This window comes from Denticeps clupeoides, chromosome 5, assembly GCF_900700375.1.
Source record: "Denticeps clupeoides chromosome 5, fDenClu1.1, whole genome shotgun sequence".
NCBI classification, from domain to species: Eukaryota; Metazoa; Chordata; class Actinopteri; order Clupeiformes; family Denticipitidae; genus Denticeps; species Denticeps clupeoides.
In genome coordinates, this window is record NC_041711.1 from 11,864,912 (window position 1) to 11,886,986 (window position 22,075).

The 22,075-nt window shown below is 41.9% G+C and overlaps 1 protein-coding gene and 1 long non-coding RNA gene across 5 annotated transcripts; both read left to right on the forward strand.

Moving 5' to 3' along the window:
* The first annotated feature begins 1,831 nt into the window (after nt 1-1,831).
* LOC114791148 (uncharacterized) lies at nt 1,832-12,494 on the forward strand. Its single transcript, XR_003749922.1, has 6 exons — nt 1,832-1,972; nt 2,185-2,248; nt 8,201-8,312; nt 9,103-9,179; nt 10,505-10,531; nt 11,832-12,494. It is a non-coding gene; the product is annotated as an uncharacterized LOC114791148 (long non-coding RNA).
* A 261-nt stretch (nt 12,495-12,755) lies between these two features.
* lsr (lipolysis stimulated lipoprotein receptor) lies at nt 12,756-20,320 on the forward strand. Of its 4 annotated transcripts, none has more exons than XM_028981719.1 (11): nt 12,756-12,999; nt 14,238-14,564; nt 15,161-15,280; nt 15,459-15,515; nt 16,618-16,764; nt 17,355-17,552; nt 17,664-17,720; nt 17,843-17,956; nt 18,593-18,917; nt 19,014-19,455; nt 19,539-20,320. In XM_028981719.1, exons 1-11 carry the CDS (start codon nt 12,960-12,962, stop codon nt 19,572-19,574), a joined length of 1,863 nt encoding a protein of 620 aa, XP_028837552.1. In that variant the 5' UTR covers nt 12,756-12,959; the 3' UTR covers nt 19,575-20,320. The 4 variants fall into 4 exon arrangements, with proteins under 4 accessions (XP_028837552.1, XP_028837551.1, XP_028837553.1 ...); XM_028981718.1 differs by having other exon boundaries at nt 12,758-12,999; nt 17,843-17,971; XM_028981720.1 differs by lacking the exon at nt 15,459-15,515 and having other exon boundaries at nt 12,759-12,999; nt 17,843-17,971; nt 19,539-19,574.
* Nucleotides 20,321-22,075: the final 1,755 nt, after the last annotated feature.

A 22,075-nucleotide genomic window follows, 5' to 3' on the forward strand; every position in this document is an offset into this window, starting at 1 on the left:
ACGCTGTTAAAGTCAACGTTGTGAACACAAAGGGGAACCTTGAGACAAATGTCCTAGAGATTGACCATGGGGACAATAAGGATCCAATTCCGCTAAAGAAAACAGGTTTGGATATGAAATTAGATTAGATTTGCCAATTCTCAGCCTCTTGGTAAAGTTTTAACCAGCATTTTTATCCCTTCAGACTGTGTCGCCGTGTACACACTGAAAGGTAAGTCCAAAAAAAAAAAAAAAAAGACGCTTAAAGAGAATTTTGGTAAGAGCACATCTTTTTCATTTCTTCCCAAGGAACCCATCCTACAACGACCCCAGTGTCGCCTCCAGCTCATGGTAAGGGGTTTTCATAGTTGCAGTTTTCATGATAATGCTTTGTGGTCGTCTTTGATATTTATGGTTCTATTCTACAGATTCAGCTACAGGGTGTTCATCAGGTGCGTGTCCTTCATGTCTAATCTCGTGTATTATTACTGGTTTAATTAATTGGTCAACATGTAGTGCATTATGCTGCAAACTGGAAAACAACTTATAATCTAACTGGCCATGTTGTGGGTATATTAAATATATTTATATGTGCTATATGATATGAATTTGCAGATTATTTTCTCTTTGTTTTATAGGTGCTGCTTTCGTACTCTGTGAGTATAAAATGTTAAAAGGATTTCCTTTCAAAAGACAGTTCGATGTACCTTGCTCAGGTTCGGGATTTGAACCGGCAACCTTTCGATTACGGCATCAGTGTGTACCGTGTGTGAGAAGAGAGGAGTTATAACAGCGTGTGTAACATGCCATGGTCCTCCATCCGCAGGCATTGTGCAGAGCATCGTGTTCCTGCTGTGGCTGCTTTAGAAGAAGAAGATCAGATGAATGGGATGGATGTAGATGCTTTTTAAACATCTCACTTCTCCTCACGATTTGTTTGACGTTTAATTATCTACTTTAAATTGATACCAACACTAATGTAATGTTTGACTTTATACAGTACAGGCCAAAAGTACATTTACAGCATTTATCAGACGCCCTTATCCAGAGCGACTTACAATCAGTAGTTACAGGGACAGTCTGCAGAGTGAAGGCAAAAGGGCCAACAAGTGCTAAAAACCTCTGGGAACTCCTGTTGGAAAACCATTTCAGGCGATGACCTCTTGAAGCTCATCGAGAGAATGCTGAGAGTGCAAAGCAGTAATCAGAGCAAAGGGGGGTTAGAATACTAAAATATAAAACATGTTGTGTCCAAACCTTTGGCCTGTACATCATTCAAAAGTTAAAAACCTTTTACAATAATATACTGGTGTGAATTTGGTTCTAATTTTATTGTTTCTGTAATTAGTATGTCTGTTTTCAGATGTACTAAAATACTTTACTAGGATTTTCAAATAATAAATGAGAAATTCACAACATGTTTTCACCAGTTTTGCATATTTGTACCGCATTACGTTTCCTATTATAACGGTGCTGTGTGTATTTATTTATTCCATCTCATTGCCGACGTGTTCAGGGCTCTGTCATATTGTTCTGGTTTTAACAATAAAGGGAAGTGAAAATGATGTGTGATGGTGGATTGTGTGAAGCAGTGTGCTCGGTATTACTGAAATGCCGCTGAAAAATCAAATGCTCGTAGTATTAAAATATCATTCATACTAAATTTTCGAACAAAAATAAATAATACAAATATATATATATATATATATATTTTTACAAAGTCCAACAAATGAAAATCCAGGCTTTCACTAAGGGTGACGGTTAACGCTGCGTTGAACAATATTTAGCATTTTAATCGTCATTTTAATTTAACCCCCCCAGAACAGGAACAGTGGTTTAGTCCGCAGCCATGCGCGGGAAAGCAAACGACGGAAATGAATGAAAATATTCAGTGATCTGGTCATTTATCGATCTGTCTTTTTTATCGATGTTAAAATATATATGTTTGTCTCCAAGAGCGACCTTCGTTCCTTTGCTGGTCCTCACGCCGTCGGTAGGTGAGGTTTAGCGTCTTCATTCTTGCCTTCATCTCGCCTCCCTCTTCGTCCGCCATGTAATTCTGAAAGTGTGACTCCGTGCAGCCCGCGAAGTCACTTGTCACCTGCCGCCAGCATAATGTCGAGAAATGGCTGGGCAAACCGGATATAAATATAAAAAGCGCACTGGAGTGTTAATATTTACATTGAAGTTTCTGTTTCCGATCAGTTCTCAAGCTTGCTGGACGGAAACGAGCGGTTTGAATGGAGCCAGAATCGGGCCATATATGTTTGTAAGTGTACTTTCCTATATATATTTCGCATATATTTGTTCAGTTTTTTAATTAATTAAGATTAAAGAATAATTGTAATTTTACTACATATAACATGTGCCTATATTGTATACTCTTTTTGTACATGTACAATGACAAACTTGTGAACTTACAGTACAGGCCAAAAGTTTGGACACACCTTCTCATTCAATGTGTTTTGTTTATTTTCATGACCATTTACATTGGTAGATTCTCACTGAAGGCATCAAAACTATGAATGAACACATGTGGAGTTATGTACTTAACAAAAAAAGGTGAAATAACTGAAAACACGTTTTACATCCTAGTTTCTGCCCTTTGCTCTGATTACTGCTTTGTACACTCTTGGCATTCTCTTGATGAGCTTCAAGAGGTCGTCACCTGAAATGGTTTTCCAACAGTCTTGAAGGAGTTCCCAGAGGTGTTTAGCACTTGTTGGCCCCTTTGCCTTCACTCTGCGGTCCAGCTCACCCCAAACCATCTCGACTGGGTTCAGGTCCGGTGACTGTGGAGGCCAGGTCTCCACTTTTTGTAAAGTACGTAACTCCACATGTGTTCATTCATGGTTTTGATGCCTTCAGTGAGAATCTACCAATGTAAATGGTCATGAAAACACATCGAATGAGAAGGTGTGTTCAAACTTTTGACCTGCTCAGTGTGTGAAATGTACAGCTTGACGAACTCCGTCAGTAGTGAGGATTTCACCTGTGGGAAGTGAAGGAGACTTGTTGAAATGACGGAGAAAATAGCCGAGCTAGAGAAGCGCATCCGAAATTTATATTTAATTAGGGAAACAGAAGTCTTAATTGACTCTTTTCTAGTCCCGGACGCGCACCAGCCCAGTCAGCCGGTGAGTGTGTCTACCCCGGCGCCGGTACCAGTAGCGCCCTCCGGACAGCAGGGCAGTTGGGTGACGGCTCGGCGTAAATCACGCAAGCGACCTTCCCGCCAAGCTCCCCCACCACCTGGGCACCACACACCGGTCCGCGTTCAGAACCGCTTCCCCCCCCTCAGCGAGGCATCCGCTGGGTCCTACAGTCCACCGGCTCTAGTCATTGGCGACTCTATAGTTGGAAACGTGAGGATACCGGCACCAGCGAATAAAACCCTGTTTTCCTGGAGCCAGAGCGCCCGACATCCGCGCAGATTTAAAAGCGCTGGAAAAAAATAACCGCAGGTCCTCCAGTATAGCGATTCACGTCGGCGCTAACGACGTCCGGCTACGCCAGTCGGAAATAACTAAAGATAATTTTATAGAGATGCTTGAACTGGCTAAAACGATGTCGGATACAGTAATCTGCTCTGGCCCATTACCGCAGTTTCGGCGTAGCGACGAGACCTGTAGCTGCTCCTCGATATAAATCGCTGGTTGTCGGAGTGGTGTCCAAAAAATAAAGTGGGCTTTATTAATAACTGGCCAATATTTAGGGGGAAGCCTGGTCTTTTTGGGCGAGACGGCATCCACCCCAACTGGGCGGGCGCCACTCAGCTGTCTAAAAATTTGGCTCATAGTCTTAGAACCAAAAAACAAAACTGACTCGCCAGAGCCGAGACCAGGCAGCAGACAGACCGGCTAAACCGAGCGCCTGCCATCTGCGTAGAGCCGCCACCCAGCGTGTATACTACTGTGTCTTTACCTTGCTCTATTAAAACAAGAGATTCTACAAGAAACGTTAATAATAAAACTCATAAATATGCTGACACTGTGTCTGTTCCATGGGTTGGACGGGGTGTCTGTTTCAGCAACTTACTACCCGTTACTATCACTCCTTCTGAACGTACCACCAGCACCCCCGACATAAGAATAGGATTATTAAATGTTAGATCTCTCACACCTAAAACGCTAATTGTCAATTAAATGATTACAGATCAGGGGTTCGATGTACTGTGCCTGACCGAAACTTGGTTAAAACAAAACGAATTTGTAACATTGAACGATTCTAGTCCTCCTGGATACAGCTATGTACACCAACCTCACTTAACTGGAGGAGGTGGCGTCGCAGTAATTTATAAGGATAACCTCAGTATTACTCATAAACCCGGACAAGGATTTAACTCTTTTGAGATTCTACATACCAATATAACTCATGTAGTCTCACAAAATAAAAATCCTAAATTCATTCCATTGATTATTATTTATAGACCCCCTGGACCTTATTCTGAGTTTCTTAGTGAATTTACAGATTTTGTCTCCAACTTAGTTGTATCTGTGGATAAAGCCCTAATTGTCGGCGACTTTGACATCCACTGTGATAAATTAGAAGACTCACTAAGAACAGCATTCCTGTCTTTATTAGACTCAGTTGGAGTTAACCAACATATAACAGGACCTACTCACGAAGGTGGTCACACGCTCGATCTTGTGTTGACCTTCGGTTCAAATATAGATGATATAGTTACTCTTCCGCAATCTGAAATGGTCTCAGATCATTTCCTCATCGCTTTTAAAATATGTCTCAGACACAACAAACTCAATCCCCCTCGTTATAGAGACAAACGGACAATTACATCAAGTACGGCACAGAGGTTTATTAATACCTTACCAGATTTATCAACGCTGATAAACTCACCGTCAGACCCCGCTGAACTTGACCAAGCGACCAAATGTCTAGAATTAACACTGCATAGTACGTTAGATATAGTCACTCCCCTCAAAAGGAAGATTGTAAGAGATAATAACTTAATTCCTTGGTATAATGATCACACACGCTCGCTTAAGAAGACCGCCCGGAAATTAGAACGCAAATGGCGTCAAAGTAAACTAAACATATTCCGAATAGCTTGGAATGAGAGCCTACTTAACTATAAGAAGGCTCTTAGCACGGCTTGATCAACGTATCTGTCCTCGTTAATAGACAAAAACAAAAATAATCCCGGATTCCTGTTTGAAACTATAGCCAAACTAACCAGGAATAAGACAGAAACGGATGCGACCACTCAATATCATCATAGTAGCGATGATTTTATGAATTTCTTTAATACTAAAATTGTCGCGAATAGAGAGAAGATTAAAAGCACAACAAATAGCTCCGCTGATATTTCCATGGAAAATAATCTTCTAATAGAAGACCGCCGATTAGAACGATTCAACCTTATTAAAGAGCATGAATTAATCAAATTAATCTCGTTGTCAAATCAATGTACTTGCGCTTTGGATCCGATTCCAACAAGGTTCCTTAAGCAAATAGCACCCAATATTATAAATTCTATCCTCAAAATTGTTAACTCGTCGCTTAGCACCGGCCACGTACCAAGTTCGTTCAAGGTAGCAGTCATTAGACCCCTGATTAAAAAGCCGGATCTTGATCGCAGTCAGCTTTCAAATTATAGACCGATATCCAACCTTCCGTTCATATCAAAAATCTTAGAAAAAGTCGTAGCCCAGCAGCTGAGTGCATACCTAGACTGTAACAACATCCATGAAGTATATCAATCAGGATTTAGACCCCATCATAGCACTGAGACAGCGCTGGTTAAAGTGGTTAATGACCTGCTGTTGGCCTCTGATCAGGAACGCATCTCGCTGCTTGTCCTGCTTGATCTGAGTGCAGCGTTTGACACTATCGATCACGCTATTCTCCTTGCCAGGTTAGAGAATGTTATCGGGATTAAGGGAACAGCCCTTGAATGGTTCAGATCATATTTGACCAACCGATATCAGTTTGTGGACATCAATGGTGTTTCGTCATCACATAGTAAAGTAGAGTTTGGTGTTCCACAAGGTTCTGTCCTGGTACCCGCCTCACATCTCACTGTACAAAAACAGAGAGAGAGGAGCTGGAAGTCATTAGGTAACACTGTGCAACAAGGTGACAGTGCAAGGGACTGGACCAACCTGGGTGACAGGATGGAATATAGTGCACAGACAGGCTTCACCAGAAAATGGCTGTATTGGACAATACAGACCAAGGCTGGAGTACATATGGACTCCAGGAACCAGTGACATTTTTTGCTCACTGAAGAATACGAAGAATACGAACAACTGGCTCAAATTCCCCAATCATTGTGGTCACAAGGACCGTCTGATGTTGGACTGATTAAAGGCATTTTACCAGTACAAATCAGACCCAAAACTGAATATCGTCCTTGCATTAAGCAGTACCCTCTCAAACCTGATGCATTACAGGTCATCACACCGGTTATACGTGATCTACAAAAAGCTGGGGTTATCGTTGAATGCAATGATTCCCCGTGTAACACACCCATATTTCCTGTAAAAAAGCAAGCTCCCTCAGTAGGATGGAGAATGACATTAGCAATGCCTTTTTCTCATTTCTCATAGACATAGACAGTCAATTTTGGTTTGCCTTTACATTTCAAGGGAAGCGTTAAACCTACACTAGACTTCCCCAAGGCTATTGTGAAAGCCCCACTATATATTCACAAGCCATGCATGCCTGCATGTCCAAATTTCAACCACCAGGGGGAAGTCAGATTTTACTTTACGTTGATGACATACTACTGGCTTCTCCAAGTATGTAAAGAAGACACTGTGGCCCTCTTAATTCATTTGGCTAAGGAAGGGCACAAAGTCAGCAAAAACAAATTGCAACTATGGAAACCACAAGTAAAGTACCTGGGTCACCAGCCTCTGCAACTAATACAGAACGCAGCAGCACGACTGGTTTTTCTCCCACACCACCCCACTGCTACACTCCCCCCCACTGGCTTCCTGTAGCCAAATGCTGTAAATGTAAGTGTACCAAGTTTCAGTGAGTTTTTTTTTTTTTTTTTTTTTTTTTCATTTTTGGTGGCACTTGAAAACTTCAGTTTTAGTCACAGATTCACTCCCAGTTAAACGTTTTAAACATTTGGATGTATTGGTCAAGACATACAGCAAATATTAATACCTCTATGAACTGACAAGGGCCCTGTGGAAAGAACCACACCTTTCGGGCCAATTTCTAAACTTCCCTTTTTGTCAAAGCTTTTAGAGGAAATTCTTCTAGCTCAGTTTTAAGTCATTTAAATAAAAACACTGTTTCAGTCAGGTTTTAGAAGTCTTAATATTACAGAGTCTGCACTGTTACGTGTAACAAACAACCAACTTATTACAGTCAACCCAGGGGAAAATATTGTTTTAATTCTCCTGGACCTCAGTGCAGCATTTCATACCACAAACCAGGACATCCTGCTCATCCGTTTAGAACAGTGGGCCGGTTTTCAAGGTACAACACTTTTATGGTTCGACTCCCCTCTCAGCCAGCGAACCTTGTTAGTGAATTCCTTTCCTCTGTGGCACTCCGTAGGTATGGGGTCCCACACGGGTCAGTTTTATCACCTGTATTGTCCTCTGTATGCTCCCACTTAGCTAAATCATTACAGATTATTATATAACTCCTTTTATACCAAAACATGGATTGTTGGACTAGTGGTGGGCATGACACATTTCATAACCTGGATGGCAATCTTAAAATCCATGTGCGATAGAGCTTTTGCAGCTATAGCTCCAAAACTTTGGAATGCTTTACCACTGTATATCAAGCTCTCTCCATCCATCTTAAAAACAACTGAAAACATACCTTTACACACAGGCATTCTGAGATTAATTTATTTTAATTAATTATGTTTTTATTTCTTAAGTATTTAATACTTACTGTATTATTACTATGTTGGTACAGCACTTTGGGAGTAATGCTGAGCTTGTTCACACATCCAAAAATGGTCTCATATGAAAGTTACATATTATTATTGTTGTTGTTGTTGTTTTTAATAATTATTATTACTACTACTATTTAATAGGATTTTAATAGTATTGGGGCTGATCCTCATACTGATAATTCCACCTACCTAGTGTATTCCTAGTGTAAAAAGACCTGGTACATTTTTTTTTGCATCTAGCTACAAGTAAGCCTAAAATAATGGCATATACTCATAAAACCCAAAGAGGTAAGATAGCTAAGCATGTCATAATAATGCCTTATGTTATTACAGGATGCAACCCTGCTGTGTTCAACTCTCTTGTTGGGTCAGTTAATGTCCTGTTCTATATGGAACACATATGCTGACATCATCTACAGACATCATCCCACCATGCGCCTCTGACGTGAGGATTGTTCTTTCTAAGTAAATCCTGACAATGCCTTTTGATGTATATTATATTTTCTTATGATTGTTGTACACTTCCTCAACTTATAATTCTAGAATGAAGGACAAACCTGCAGCCTGACTGACAAGTTCGCATCCACTGTTTATATTTGACATTTGACATTTACATTTACAGCATTTATCAGACGCCCTTATCCAGAGCGACTTACAATCAGTAGTTACAGGGACAGTCCCCCCCTGGAGACACTCAGGGTTAAGTGTCTTGCTCAGGGACACAATGGTAGTAAGTGGGATTCAAAACCGGGTCTTCTGGTTCATAGGCGAGTGTGTTACCCACTAGGCTCCTACCACCCTATTTGTACAAATTACACCACAACAATTATTACGATTGTAAATGCAACTGTGGACTTTACAGCATCCACCCTACAGATAGCCAATGGTTCCGAAATGGATGAAGTTAAGCCCAAATTTACAGGCTGTAAATTTGTAGAAGCTGCTGTGGTGCATCTAGTGGAAATTCCAGAGAAGATACAATACTGTGCAAACATATTTAGTCAGCAGAGAAACTAATGACATTTTTGGAGTTAAATGTACAGAAAAAAACTGTAAATGCCATGGTTATATACAGTGGGGCAAAAAAAGAGGTTTGAAATATTAATAAAAAATAGAATATTAATAAAAAAAGAATTCATTTGTATAATGGTGCAGAAAACAAGTATTTGGTCAATAGCAAAAGCTATATAATGAAACCTTGGTTGGCAATGACTGATGTCAAATGTTTCCTTTAGGTTTTCACCATGCTTCCATGCAGATTACATTCTTCCATGCAGATCTTCTCAAGAGCTCTGATGTTTTGGTGCAGTCGGTGGGTACAGATTCTCTATTGGACTGAGGTCTGGAGACTTGCTAGGCCACTCCAGAACCTTTTTATGTAGTCACTCCTTCATTGCCCGGGCAATGTGTTTATTACTCATTTTGTGTGAGGTCGATTGCTCACCATTACTCATTTACAGCATTTATGCCCTTATCCAGAGCGACTTACAATGAGTAGTTACAGGGACTGTCCCCCTGGAACAATTTAGGATTAAGTGTCTTGCTCAGGGACACAATGTGAGTAAGTGGGGTTTCGAACCCGGGTCTTCTGGAAGATCCAGCAATAATCTCACTGATAGAAGGAGGTTTTTGCCCAATACATGGCTCCATTCATCCTTTCCAGAGTGTGGGAATTGTACTTTACTCAGTGGTACCTCAGTGGCACCTTGGCAGATCAATATTAGGACCAACAACCATCTGATTATGGGGCCACTTCCTTAACCTCTAGGCCACCTCTGCCCCCTGCGCGATTTACAATGATCCACAACGTGTGGGCAGGTGTCCTTTATACACATAAGGAGTTCAAACAGGCGCCATTAGTACAGGGAACAAGTGAAGGATAGACACGCTTCTTGAGGAAGAATTAACAGCTCTGTGAGTGTCTTGCCATGGGGTAGGAGTGAAGGCAAGGGTCCCAGGCACAGAAAACAGAACATTCACAAGTAAACTCAACATCACGTAGGTGTATATCGGACTCCCACTCGCGTGTGTACCAGAGATTTAAAGTGGAAAGATCAGGAAGTGTACGGGTGGGTTGCACTGACATGTGTGTGGCTTACACAGAGGTGCAGGTGCTATGGTGAAGCATCACAATGAGGGCCTGAATTGTTGATTGTTCGTAGGTGCTAAATACTTTCTGCACCATACAGTGGAGCAGTTGTGGCCTAGCGGGGCAGTGGTGGCCTAGCGGTTAAGATAAGATAAGATCAACCTTTATTTATCCCACAAGTGGGAAATTGCATTTAAAAAACAGGATTATCTGTCAGAAGTGGGATAAGGAAGTGGCCCCATAATCAGAAGGTTGCCGGTTTAAATCCCAACACGCCAAGGTGCCACTGAGCAAAGCACCGTCCCCACACACTGCTCCCCGGGTGCCTGTCATGGCTGCCCACTGCTCACTAAAGGTGATGGTTAAATGCTGCTGTGTATCACAATGACTTCACTTTAAATTAATTTTTTAATTTTGCATTGCCTTTAATTACAAATTAAGTTAGTAAACAATTCACCATTTTAAACATTAAAAGAAAGTACATGACAAATGTTTTTTGGGACTGCAAAGGCTATCAAAAAATGCTTTTATCTTTGATTATTTTTCAGTTTGCCCATGCAGAGCCTCACTGAATGGTATGTTTCATTTCAACATTTCAAGATTATTTATCAAACACTGTTCAAAGCCAAACATTTGTTAGACAAATTACACATGAATGTGAACTTTATAGCTAGGAATACTGAAAAGTAATCCCCCAAGGCCAGGTCAGACTGGAATGCGTAGGGAAGGAGAAAAAGGTTAGGGACGCAGGTGCAAAAACAGGAACAATTATTTGAACCACCAAACATACTGTAAACAGAAAAAACGAAATGGGACATTTGCAGGAAATCACTCCACGGGTGTCAGTTCATAGACGCGCACTGACGGCATGATCACTTTGTGGACAGGCGCTCTGTGTAAAGTGGGTGTGGCATGTGATGATTCAATGATCGAGTGGGTGCAGGGCATCACAGAGATGGCTGGTAAGATTTTCCTCCTGTCAAGTTTAAGTATGGCTTACGTCTAGCGACACAGTGGAACATGAGCAACTGCATGGTTTGAGTTTTTGCATATGCCTTATACAATCATAAATTAAAATAAATTAATAAGACACTCTGCCTGCTGTATGGAGCTATTAGCTTTACCAATAGCATCTTTCCACAAGCCATCAAACACCTGAACACTCAGAGGACACGGCGCAGATTATTACCAACAAGGTCATATTTGGACTCGTTCAGCGGGACATGAAATATGGCTAGCTGGACTGTGAAATATGGCAAGGTGGACTGTGTTTACTGACAGTGGTTTCTGGGGATGTTCCTGGGCCCATTTAGTAATGTCATTGACACAATCATGCCAATGAGTGATGTAGTGTCATGTTAGGGCCTGGAGACCATGGGTGTCAAATAAAGGTCTTCAAACTTGTCCTTTATGCACAGAGATATCTCCAGGTCCTCGGAATATTTTGATGATGTAGACTTCTACTCATTTTTACGGACTCTCATAATCATTATAGCTAATCAGTTAACCTAATTACCTGTACCGGGCATTTTGAAGTTTTTACTGGAAAAAGGTGACTAAAATATTGGCTTCAATATTAATTAATTGGTATGGCTCATCATTTTTATTAGGCTACCACATACTTGATCAGATCATTTGATATAATAATCATAATGTGAAAATAATATGCAAAACATAAAATATTTTTCCTGTTTAGCTTGTACTGCGCGAGGGACATGCCACTGTGTCCTTTAGTCTTTAAAATGATTTTAAATAAATAATGTGCTTGCTAAAGTAGACACATAACTTTTTCCTTGTTAGACGTTTGTCATGTTGAATTAGTTTGATCTGTTTGAACACTGATTTGTTCTTATATTTATTTCTTTTATATTACAGATAACCATACACACAATAATCTCCATTCAAGTTCAGGTACTGGCTTTATTATGTGTGGTTGTAGTAGGTGGTGTTTCCATACCAGTCCATGATAGCATGCTCTCAGTAGAACACAGAACATCCAGAGAGTGTGAGGGCTCATGCCGCTGCCAGGAAAAGGAAGCTGCACACTATCTGCACCTCAGCATTGTTGATGGTGATGGGGGTTGTTCTCCCCTCTTCTGCTCCACTATCAGTTCCTCGTTCTAAGTCGCTTTCATTGAAATTTCTACCAACACCAGATCCCAAATCAGACTTGGCCAGGGTTGTTACTATACTTTTACTCAAAAGTTAATGTGTTTCACCTTATAGAAATTGTTTGCATTCAATGTTTTGTGGTTATGATCATTGTAATGAATGTTAGACAAATGAAAGGCCTTCTGATAAAAGTGACACCTAAATTAGTTGATTAAGAGAGAGCTCTCTTACACTAATAATAGAACATAATAAATCAGTGTACTTTTATGTTTGGTACATAAGTACATTTGAAGGCAAATACGTATGAATTTTATTCAAGTGGTAATTTAAAGGGAGGGCTTTCACTTGAGGGCTTTATACTGGAGTAAATTTCTTATCAGACAAAAAAAATGTTGTATTGTATGACATTATACTGACTTAAATATAGATTGCACCTACGTACTGAAAGCAGGCGTGACTGTCGGTGGTAAATAAGTTTCTGCCAGGGTCATACCATTCATGTTTTCATCCGTAGGGGGAGCAGCCCTGCAGCTTTACAGAATTGGCTTTACAGATAAGTAAAACAATGAACTTTTATGTAATGTTGTAAAGAGACGTTTTTTTTTTTTTACCCGAGTGTTGTTTTACTGAGAAATGCACGAAATCGACCATCCGTCATGTCCCTGTTCCGTGCGGCCCCCGGAACTCGTCTTCTGGGCGTCCGCGTTTTCTGCCCTCACCTGTCTGGTTTCGCTCCCATACCTTTCTCAGGACGCAAAATGGTGGACGAACCTGCCTTAAAATGAGCATGAACCCGCGGGACCGTCGTTTCTGACAGGTGCTGCCTGTTGAGTTTTCGTCCGTGTTTTATTTTTATTACTTGGGCATTAGTCGACTTCTGAAAGAATAAAAATGTTACTGGAAATGGTCGCGGCCGTCCTCGCCCTAACAGGTAAGTTGTTGGATCGGAGATTTACTTTTTTTTTTCCTCTGCTCACAAAATGGAAATCATTACCTTCGGACAGAACTGAATTCCGTTTACATGTAGTTAATTAGTTGTCAGGTGTAGAGTAAGTTCTGGAGGATGTTTACTTCGGTTAACCCTTCATCACAAAATGGCGAAGCTCTAACAAAACAAAGCCGAGCGGCCCGTCAAGTTCTTTTTTTTCAAGTTTTCTTTTTTTTTTTTACATTAAAGCCGATGCATTGTGGATAAAGTCTACTTTTGCACGTTTCCTACTGCATAGTTTGGGTGGTTTCAGATTAGATGCCCGAGCTTAGTTTTTAAACCGTGGGAGGGCCCTGCGTGTCCGGGCAGCCCACGCAGCCCTGCCCTGTTACTTCCGTTTCGAGTCAGGATTGCTCGCTGATGGCCCGGAATGAGCGTCATTTACGGCATTTATCCAGAGCCACACTCGGGGGTTAAGTGAGCTAGTCGAGGAGTATAAGTACCTGGGTACCATCTTTGACCACCTACTGAAGTTCTCGAACACAGAGGAGATCCTCAGAAAGTGTCATCAGTTGCAATACCTCCTCAGGAAGCTCAAGTCCTTTGGAGTCAGGAAAGACATTTTACAGACCTTTCACTACTCCTTCATAGAGAGTGTCATATCATTCTCCATCGTCTGCTGGTTCCGTTCCACCAGCATGCAGAACAGAAATCGGCCACAGAGCTCCGTCAGCGTGTGCTCCAAGATCATTGGACTGCATGTGAGATCCTTATCACACATCTTTGACCAGCAGACATGCAGGCTGGCACTCAAGGTCATTAGAGACCCCTCACACCCTTTGAACTCTGCCTTTGAGTGGCTCCCCAGCTGCAGGACACAGAGGTGGAAGGTCACCTTTGTTCCTAAAGCTGTCCTTCTATTGAACTCTGTACACCCCCCCAAAACAACCATTATCACCCCACACCTTTTTAAATGATGTTCTTACTGCCTCTGTTATGTTGTTCATAGTGCAATACAAGGAAAATTTTTACGTTGTGTCTATTGTAACAAGTGTTATACATAAGCTGCTCCCCTGTGCCTTCTAAATTGCCCCTCTGGGGCAAATAAAGTTCTTTGAAATTGGAATTAAACAGGGACATGATGGTAGTATGTGGGATTCATAGGCGAGTGTATTTCCCACTAGGCTACTGCCAACCTGTCTTTTTGAAGTTTGTTTCTCCTCATTTCTTCATTTTTTCAGGCAGTGCCACAGGCATCAGTGTCACGTGCCCAGGAAAAAGGTACGTGGTCATGCTTTTCCAGCCTGTTACAATTCCGTGTCAGTTCCAGACCTCAGCCACATCGCCGCCCTTGATCACCTGGAAGTACAAATCGTACTGCCAGGACCCCATCAGCCTGGCCCTCAACCCCAGCAGTGTAGACAACACTCTGGCCCAGAACAATCCCAATTACAACCCAGTGAACGATTGTCCTGACAATTCCCGGACCGTCCGCATCGTCGCTTCGAAGCAGATGGCTGTCGCCCTGGGACCAGATTACCAAGGGCGCAAGATCAGCATCGTTAATGGTGAGGGGTTTCATTTCCTTTCTTAGCCTAGCATGTAACACACAGATTCCTGTTTTCCCCGAGCTTTGCGAATGCTGGAGTTGAGTTGCATTTCAGTAGATTGCCCATCATAATGCTGATAGTCTAACTGCATGGTTTCCTTGTTGGTGGGAGTGGCCCTGCAATGCCTGACTGACGCCCCCGGTACCCGCATATACAGGTGATATTACTGTAGAGATCTGGAGGAAAATATAGGAGACAGGACTTTGTGCATATGACAGGAGGGCTTTCAATAGGACTTAGATTGAGGAAGTAGGGTCTGTGAGTTGTCAATCATCCCCACAGGCTTATTAAGGTTCACCTTTAGGGTTCTGAAATAATTACACACCAACAAAAAGTCCTCATGAGATGCAGAGGGCCAGTTTTCCATTCATTGATTAAGGCTAGTCCTAGACTTCAATTGAGTTTGCCATTCAAAAACTATTTTAGACTAGGTTTAAACTGACACTCCCAGTGCGGCACGTCTAATATAGTGCTGTGAAAGTAGTACCCTGGGTATCGACCTCTGCTGACCCCCACAGACAGAACATAAACAGTATGGTCTCTTTTCTCCACAGATGCGGACCTGAACATTGTGCAGACAGCATGGGGTGACAGCGGCGTGTATTACTGCTCCGTGAGCTCTTCTCAGGATCTCTCGGGAAATGGCGAATGCTTCTCAGAGCTTATTGTGCTTGGTGAGTTCTGCATGACCCCCCCTTTACCACAGGGTTTGTTCCTCTTCCATGAATGCATGTGGCATCTCCCCCCACCACCCATTTAAACGTCAGCTGCCAGGACTTTGGTCGGTTAGTCACTCAGAGTAAACAGCGTAGGGCCTTTTTCAGTAATCACGGCTTTATCTTTCTTTCACAGAGAGAAAGTCAAATACTACAGACCTCCTACCTGGCTTTGAGTTACTAGTCATGGAAGGTACTTTTACTGTTACTAGTACCACCAGTGCCCTCTTTATTGAGTCCAAAAAAAAATTGAACCAACCTTTCTTTTGATGATCATTTCCACCAATTGGTGTAACTTTGAGCTACTGTGGCGGCCCAATCTGTGTGCACGTGCTGTTTAAATATTAATAACACAAAAGAAAAATACAAAAACAGCTCCGACCTGGCTTTAATGGTTTAAATTAAAGGGAACACATGGGCCATAATAAAAAAAAAAAACACGAACTGGTACAAAAGTCTAGAGCGAATATAAAGATATCAGGTTTGTGCTCGCTGACATCTTTGCATTATGTGTAAATATTATTAGTTCACTTACAAAATGCTGATCAAATGTGTTTTCTCATATATATCCAAACCTATTCAAAGTATAAGACCCACAATATCATGAATGTGAAGAAAAAACATAATTTGATAATTTATTGGTATTTATGGAGCTCCTGACACGAAGGCTTCACCATGACACGTATATTACTAAGATGAGGAATGACTTCACATGCTGCTGTCATTTTTTTTTATTATTTTTTTCTTTTCATTCTGAATCTAAAACAAGTTGGACAAACCAAAATCTCTAAAGTTTTCACCACTCATAAATCTAATTATTTACAGATCATTTCAGTGTCCAGAAAGGATTTATTTTATTGCTTGCTTTTATGATTTAAAAAAGAAAATATGTGCTGTACATGGTGGTGATGCCTGCGGGATTTCCTTTTAAATACATTAAATATTTACATACGAAAATATACATACAAAACCACACAATGCTGTTTATGTAGGCAAATTAATGACAAATGTAGAGTCATCTCATCTAATCTCTTTATTTTATGAGATATTGTTAAACATATTAAACCTACATGAACTTATGATTCTGTATTGAGAAACTTTCCAAGAACAGTTTGTGATGACTAACAGCTTACTGCTATGACTAAGCTAAGCCATGGCCTGTTTTAAAGTGGTTAACCTGAGGTCACCATGAAGCCCTGTACGAACAGTGATAAATTACGTTTTTTTTTCTCCCTCACATTCTCTCCCCCTTTTCTACTTTGTCTCTCTTTCTCCATGTATCATTCTGTCATCAGACAAGCTCCTGGTGGTTCTGGTGGTCCTGGGCTTCTTACTAGTGCTTCTCCTCATTGGCATCTGCTGGTGCCAGTGCTGTCCCCACACGTGCTGCTGCCTCGTGAGCTGCCCTTGCTGTCCGGAGCGTTGCTGCTGCCCCCGGGCCTGTGAGTAATCCACACCTGTAATCTTAGCACTTAACTGAAGTTCTCAAGCAACTTGATTAGTTGTAAAGCAGGGTGCTGAGTTGTTTGAAGTTCCTATGAGAGAGATAAAATTCACTATAGAAATAAATAGTCTGGAGGAAAGTGGATTGTATTAAAAATGTGTATGCACACACACACACACACACACGTACATACACACACATACATACACAGGTTGAACATAAGAAAATGTTGTACTGGATGTGTGTGTTAGTCTATGTATGTGTGGTTAGCTGACAGTGCTTGGCAGGAAATACCAGGGTTTCCTGCAGGGGTGGGAGATGACGGCGTAGCCACCACGTCCACTGGGTCCAGAGGGCATTTTAGAACTGAGCTGGCCCTAATTGAAGACAATTATTTTAAAACGACACCATCTTTATGAAGTATGAGGTCAAGCCCCCCTTCAATCTAAAGTTATAATAAGCCTTTTCAGTGGTTCCTGTAGTTACTAGGAGATGAAGAGAAGTATATATGTAGTTTTTCCCCCAACTGAAATGGTGAGCTGGCCAAGCAGGGGTTTCATTCTCATCATTGGCTCTGTTCACCTGCAGTATATGAGGCTGGAAAAGCAGTAAAGTCGGGAATCCCCAGTCACTACGCCCCCACCGTCTACACCCCCAACATGTATGCCCAGTCTGCCTACGGCATGGGGGGACCCTCACCTGCCATCCCCATGCTGCCAATACCCCAAGGTGTCGGTATGGCCCCATCCAACGGATATGGCAGAGACTATGACAGTGCCAGCTCAGGTATGTACCACAATTACCTCATCTTGTCCATGTCAGACACTGCTTTAGTATTTACAATTTTTAATAAAATAATTACAATTTAATTTTGTGCCTTTATTGCTTTTTTTGTAGTTGGCCAGGGATCTCAAGTTCCTTTGCTTCAAGACCACGACATGGGAGGTGGCCAAAGTAAGTAATACACATTCTGAAACTTGTGTGGCATTCACCCCTCTGTTTTCAAGAAATCGTTTTCCAGGTACTTTCTTCCATTGTGTCCTTACTGGCCCCCTTTTTTAACCCCTCCCTCCCAGCTCGTAGTGGATACCGAATTCAGGCCAATCCAGATGGAAACCCCACACGTGTGATGTACTACATGGAGCGAGAACTGGCCAATCTTGATCCCAGTCGTCCGGGAGATGCTGCAGGCAAATACAGCCGCTGTGGGTCTTTTTCTGGGCTTTTACTGTTCTTTCAGTGAAGAGCTTCTCCTTTACAGTGTCCTATGTTTGATTATGCATATAATTGTGACCGTAGTAGTTTGCTGAAAACACAAAGCAATCTCCCAGTGCATGTTTCACTGAGCGCGTACGGAGGAGTATGACACTGTAAATGATGCTGTTAACAGAATTCCACCTGTTCTACAGAGATACGGGGTGACCGTTTTTTTTCTCCATTAATCTGGTTAGATGTTTGCAGTGCATTTTGTCCCACTGAGAACTGAGATTAAAATATCTTTTAGAGCAGTCTTACCAAACGTCTTCATTCCAACCGACTTATCTTCACTCATTATTAGGCCATTAACAATCACCTCAGCCTAATTAAGGTAGGGCTGGATTGAAGACGTTGTGCCAGATGTTCCTCCAGGACAAACACTGCTTTAGAGAATCGCATCAGTGACAAACCTGTGTGTTTAAATAGAGGGTTACATAGTTAGCATTTTTCCCCCACACTGGCAAAATAGAAACAGTAATGTAAAATGTGTTTGTAGACAATATACTGATCTCTGGTAAATAATTTTTTCAACTAAAAATGTGAATTAAATTTTTTTTTTTTCCTGTCAGTTGATGGGATGAGTGAAGTGAGCTCCCTGCACGATGCGCCAGACCCGAGGACTAGGGGGCGCTCACGGCCTCCTCAACTGAACACACTTTACGATGATGTGGAGGAGAACATGAGCACCATCAGCAGCGTCTCTCAGCATGCTGCCCGGGCCCGTGACGACCGTTACCGTCGGGGCGATGGACCCCCACAGACAAACATGGCTGCACGTGGACGCACCCGCTCCATGGATGATCTAGATGACCTGAGCCGACGTTATCCAGATCGTGACGATGACTACCGTGAAGGCCGGCGCTATGACGACAGAGGACGAGGTGGTGGCAGGAGGTGAGCTGCAGTGTCCTTGTGTTGAAAAGTTTCTCGATACTGTCCGAGGTTCTTTGCTTTGTTCATTTGGTTTCTCTTCTCCTTTGTGTAAAACAGTTCTGATGATGAGTGGAGCAGTAGTGGACGTGCAGGTTATGAGCGCAACCGTGACGACCGCCGCCCACGTGATTACTCCCCTGATGGCCTCCGACGCAGAGAGAGTCACCGTGGGGCCGGCTTCATGGGCCGGCGCAGCCGTAGCCGTGACGACTTGACCGACCTGGAGCACAACCGTGACAGGCGTGATGCCTATGATGACAGCTTCCTGCGCGAAGCTCTCGAGCGCAAGAAGCTGGGCGAGCAGTCGAGGGGGAGGAGCAGGGAGCGTTTGGACAGCGATAGCAACCGAAGCAAGGCCAGTAGCGCCCGGGGGGTGCCGCCTCTGCCTTTGGTGCCACCCTCCGGTCACCCAGATTACCATGGCTATGGCAAACAAGCACCACCTTCCTACAGCGACAACGAGAGTGTGCCCTCATCAAAGAAAAGCAACCTGCGAAAAGTAAGGTCACCGACTCCGGTCAGATTCAGGTGCATTTCTATTGCCTGTCGTGGATCATGAGACCCTCTTTTATTTTCTTCCAGAATGGGGCAGTGAGCCGTGAGAGCTTGGTGGTCTAAGATGTCTTCGTCTCCTCCCTGTCTTTGTGACCCTACATGGTTTGTAAATATTGTTTTGATTAAAACAGGCTGAAATTTATTTTGCATTTAAATAACACAAATCTTTAGTGTTCTGTGCGCGTGTTTTTCCCTTTTTTTATTCTTTATTTCTTGAGTGTATAGGAGAAAGCAGTAATGATGTGTAATTATTGATCTACTTTTTTTTTTTTGTGGCCAAACATGACTCAATTTCTGTATGTCCATCCTTACCAATGCAATAGCATTGTGCATTATGTAATCCAGTCAAAGTTATAGTGGTACAGCTGTATAGTGTTTTTAAAAATGCAACAATGTGTACATTTTTTTTCTTCATGGTTACACATGGTTACTCTTCATTTTAGGGTTATTTTTATTATATATGTAAAAAATGTATTTTTTACAAAAAGATTAGCTGTTTTACATGCCATAAATGTATGTGCATTTTAAATTAAGTTTTTAATTGTGTACTTTTGTGTTTTAACTTTTGTCAAATTAATCTTTTTGTATTGTTAAATAAAGCATTTAAAGGTATGGAAAGCTTTGAATACCATATTCTAAACTCCATTTGCTGAATTGCAGGAATATTTTTCAGGACTAAATGTTTTATGTACTATATTCAATGAAGCACTTTGCAGCGGTTCAGCCTGTAGATGACAGTCCAACAAAAAAGTTCAACAAATTTGAATTCCAACTGTCTGCAGCTAATAAAGTGATTGTTGATTGTTTCACTGATTGTATTTACTCCAGTTTATAACATGTAAATAAGAGCACATCAAGTAATTAGTCATTCTTTTTGGCAGGGGTGTGGCCTAGCGTGGACAAAATTATTACCGTAATCGAAAGGCTGTGGGTTCGAAGTAAAGGTGGAAGGAATACTGAAAAATTAAGTAAAAGAATCTTTACTTTGTTTAGATTCTACTCAAGTCTAAAAAGTACCCACCTAAAAATCTACTTGAGTAAAAGTAAAAAATTACTTAATTTAAAATCTACTATCAGTTGTCTTTACTAAGAATGAGCACACTGATTTTAATAAAGACAACTGCAGTATTCTGCCTCACAGAATACCACAGTATTAGACTACAAAACTCTTGTTCAGTTTGAGCAATCTAATGTATGGAATATACAGGCAAAAATCATATGCAGTGCATCACTTTTTACACATTTTATGTTGCAGCCTTATTCCAAATAGATGAAAATCAATTTTTTCCTTCTCAGAATTCTATACAAGGGTAGGTGTACCAAGCTTGTAGCATCATATTCAAAGGATGCCGGTTCAAATCCTGAACTGCCAAGGTGTCAATGAGCAAAGCACCGTCCCCACACTGCTCCCCAGGTACCTGTCATGGCTACCCACTGCTCACCAAGGGTGATGGTTAAAAGCAGAGGACACATTTCTTTGTGTAACCGTGTGCTGTGCTGAAGTGTTTCACAATGACAAACACTTCACTTTCAATGTTTCACTTTGAAGAGGAAAAATGCATTTAATCCATTTTGGAATAACAACATGTGTTTCTTATAAAGCCCAAAATCACATAGAGTGGAGCTCCAGCTGTGACCTTCTGTACTTGGGTACCAGTAGTGACCCCACACCCGTTGACCATATTAGTTGTAAATAACTAAAAGATCTCTTAGGTAGTGCGGGGCGAGACCATTTAAAGCTTTATAGAACAGCAGACCCTTTTCCCCCTCATATGCTTGAGTTATTTTGTTATTTGACATTGTTATTATCTTTATAGTAACCCAGCCACTGGGGATGCAGGTGACAGGTTATTGGGCAGGGTTGCATCAGGAAAGGCATCTGGTGTAACACTTGTACCGGATCAGTTGTGTGAACAGCCACACAGCCTGATCTTCTGTGGCGACCCCTAACATGAGTAGCCAAAGGAAGATTGAGTATCTTTATAGTGTTGTGTCATAGTCCTGCTGACTCCACCATTCCAAAGCAACTTTCATAAGGACCAGTGGTGCATCGTTCTCTGATTTTCTTTTATTCTGAAACCATCTGAAAGAAAGAAAGTGAAGTGATTTTCATTGTGAAACACTGCAGCACAGCACATGGTGACACAACAAAATGTGTCCTCTGCTTTTAACCATCGCCCTTGGTGAGCAGTGGGCACCCAGGGAGCAGTGTGTGGGGACGGTGCCTTGATTAGTGGGACCTTGGCAGCTCAGAATTCAAACCCACAACTTTCTGATTAGGGGGGGCAGTGGTGGCCTAGCGGTTAAGGAAGCGGCCCCGTAATCAGAAGGTTGCCGGTTCGAATCCCGATCCGCCAAGGTGCCACTGAGGTGCCACTGAGCAAAGCACCGTCCCCACACACTGCTCCCCGGGCGCCTGTCATGGCTGCCCACTGTTCACTCAGGGTGATGGGTTAAATGCAGTTCACTGTGTGCACTGTGTGCTGTGCTGCTGTGTATCACATGTGACAATCACTTCACTGTAATTCCTGTAATTCCTTTATACCAGCACAATACTTCACATT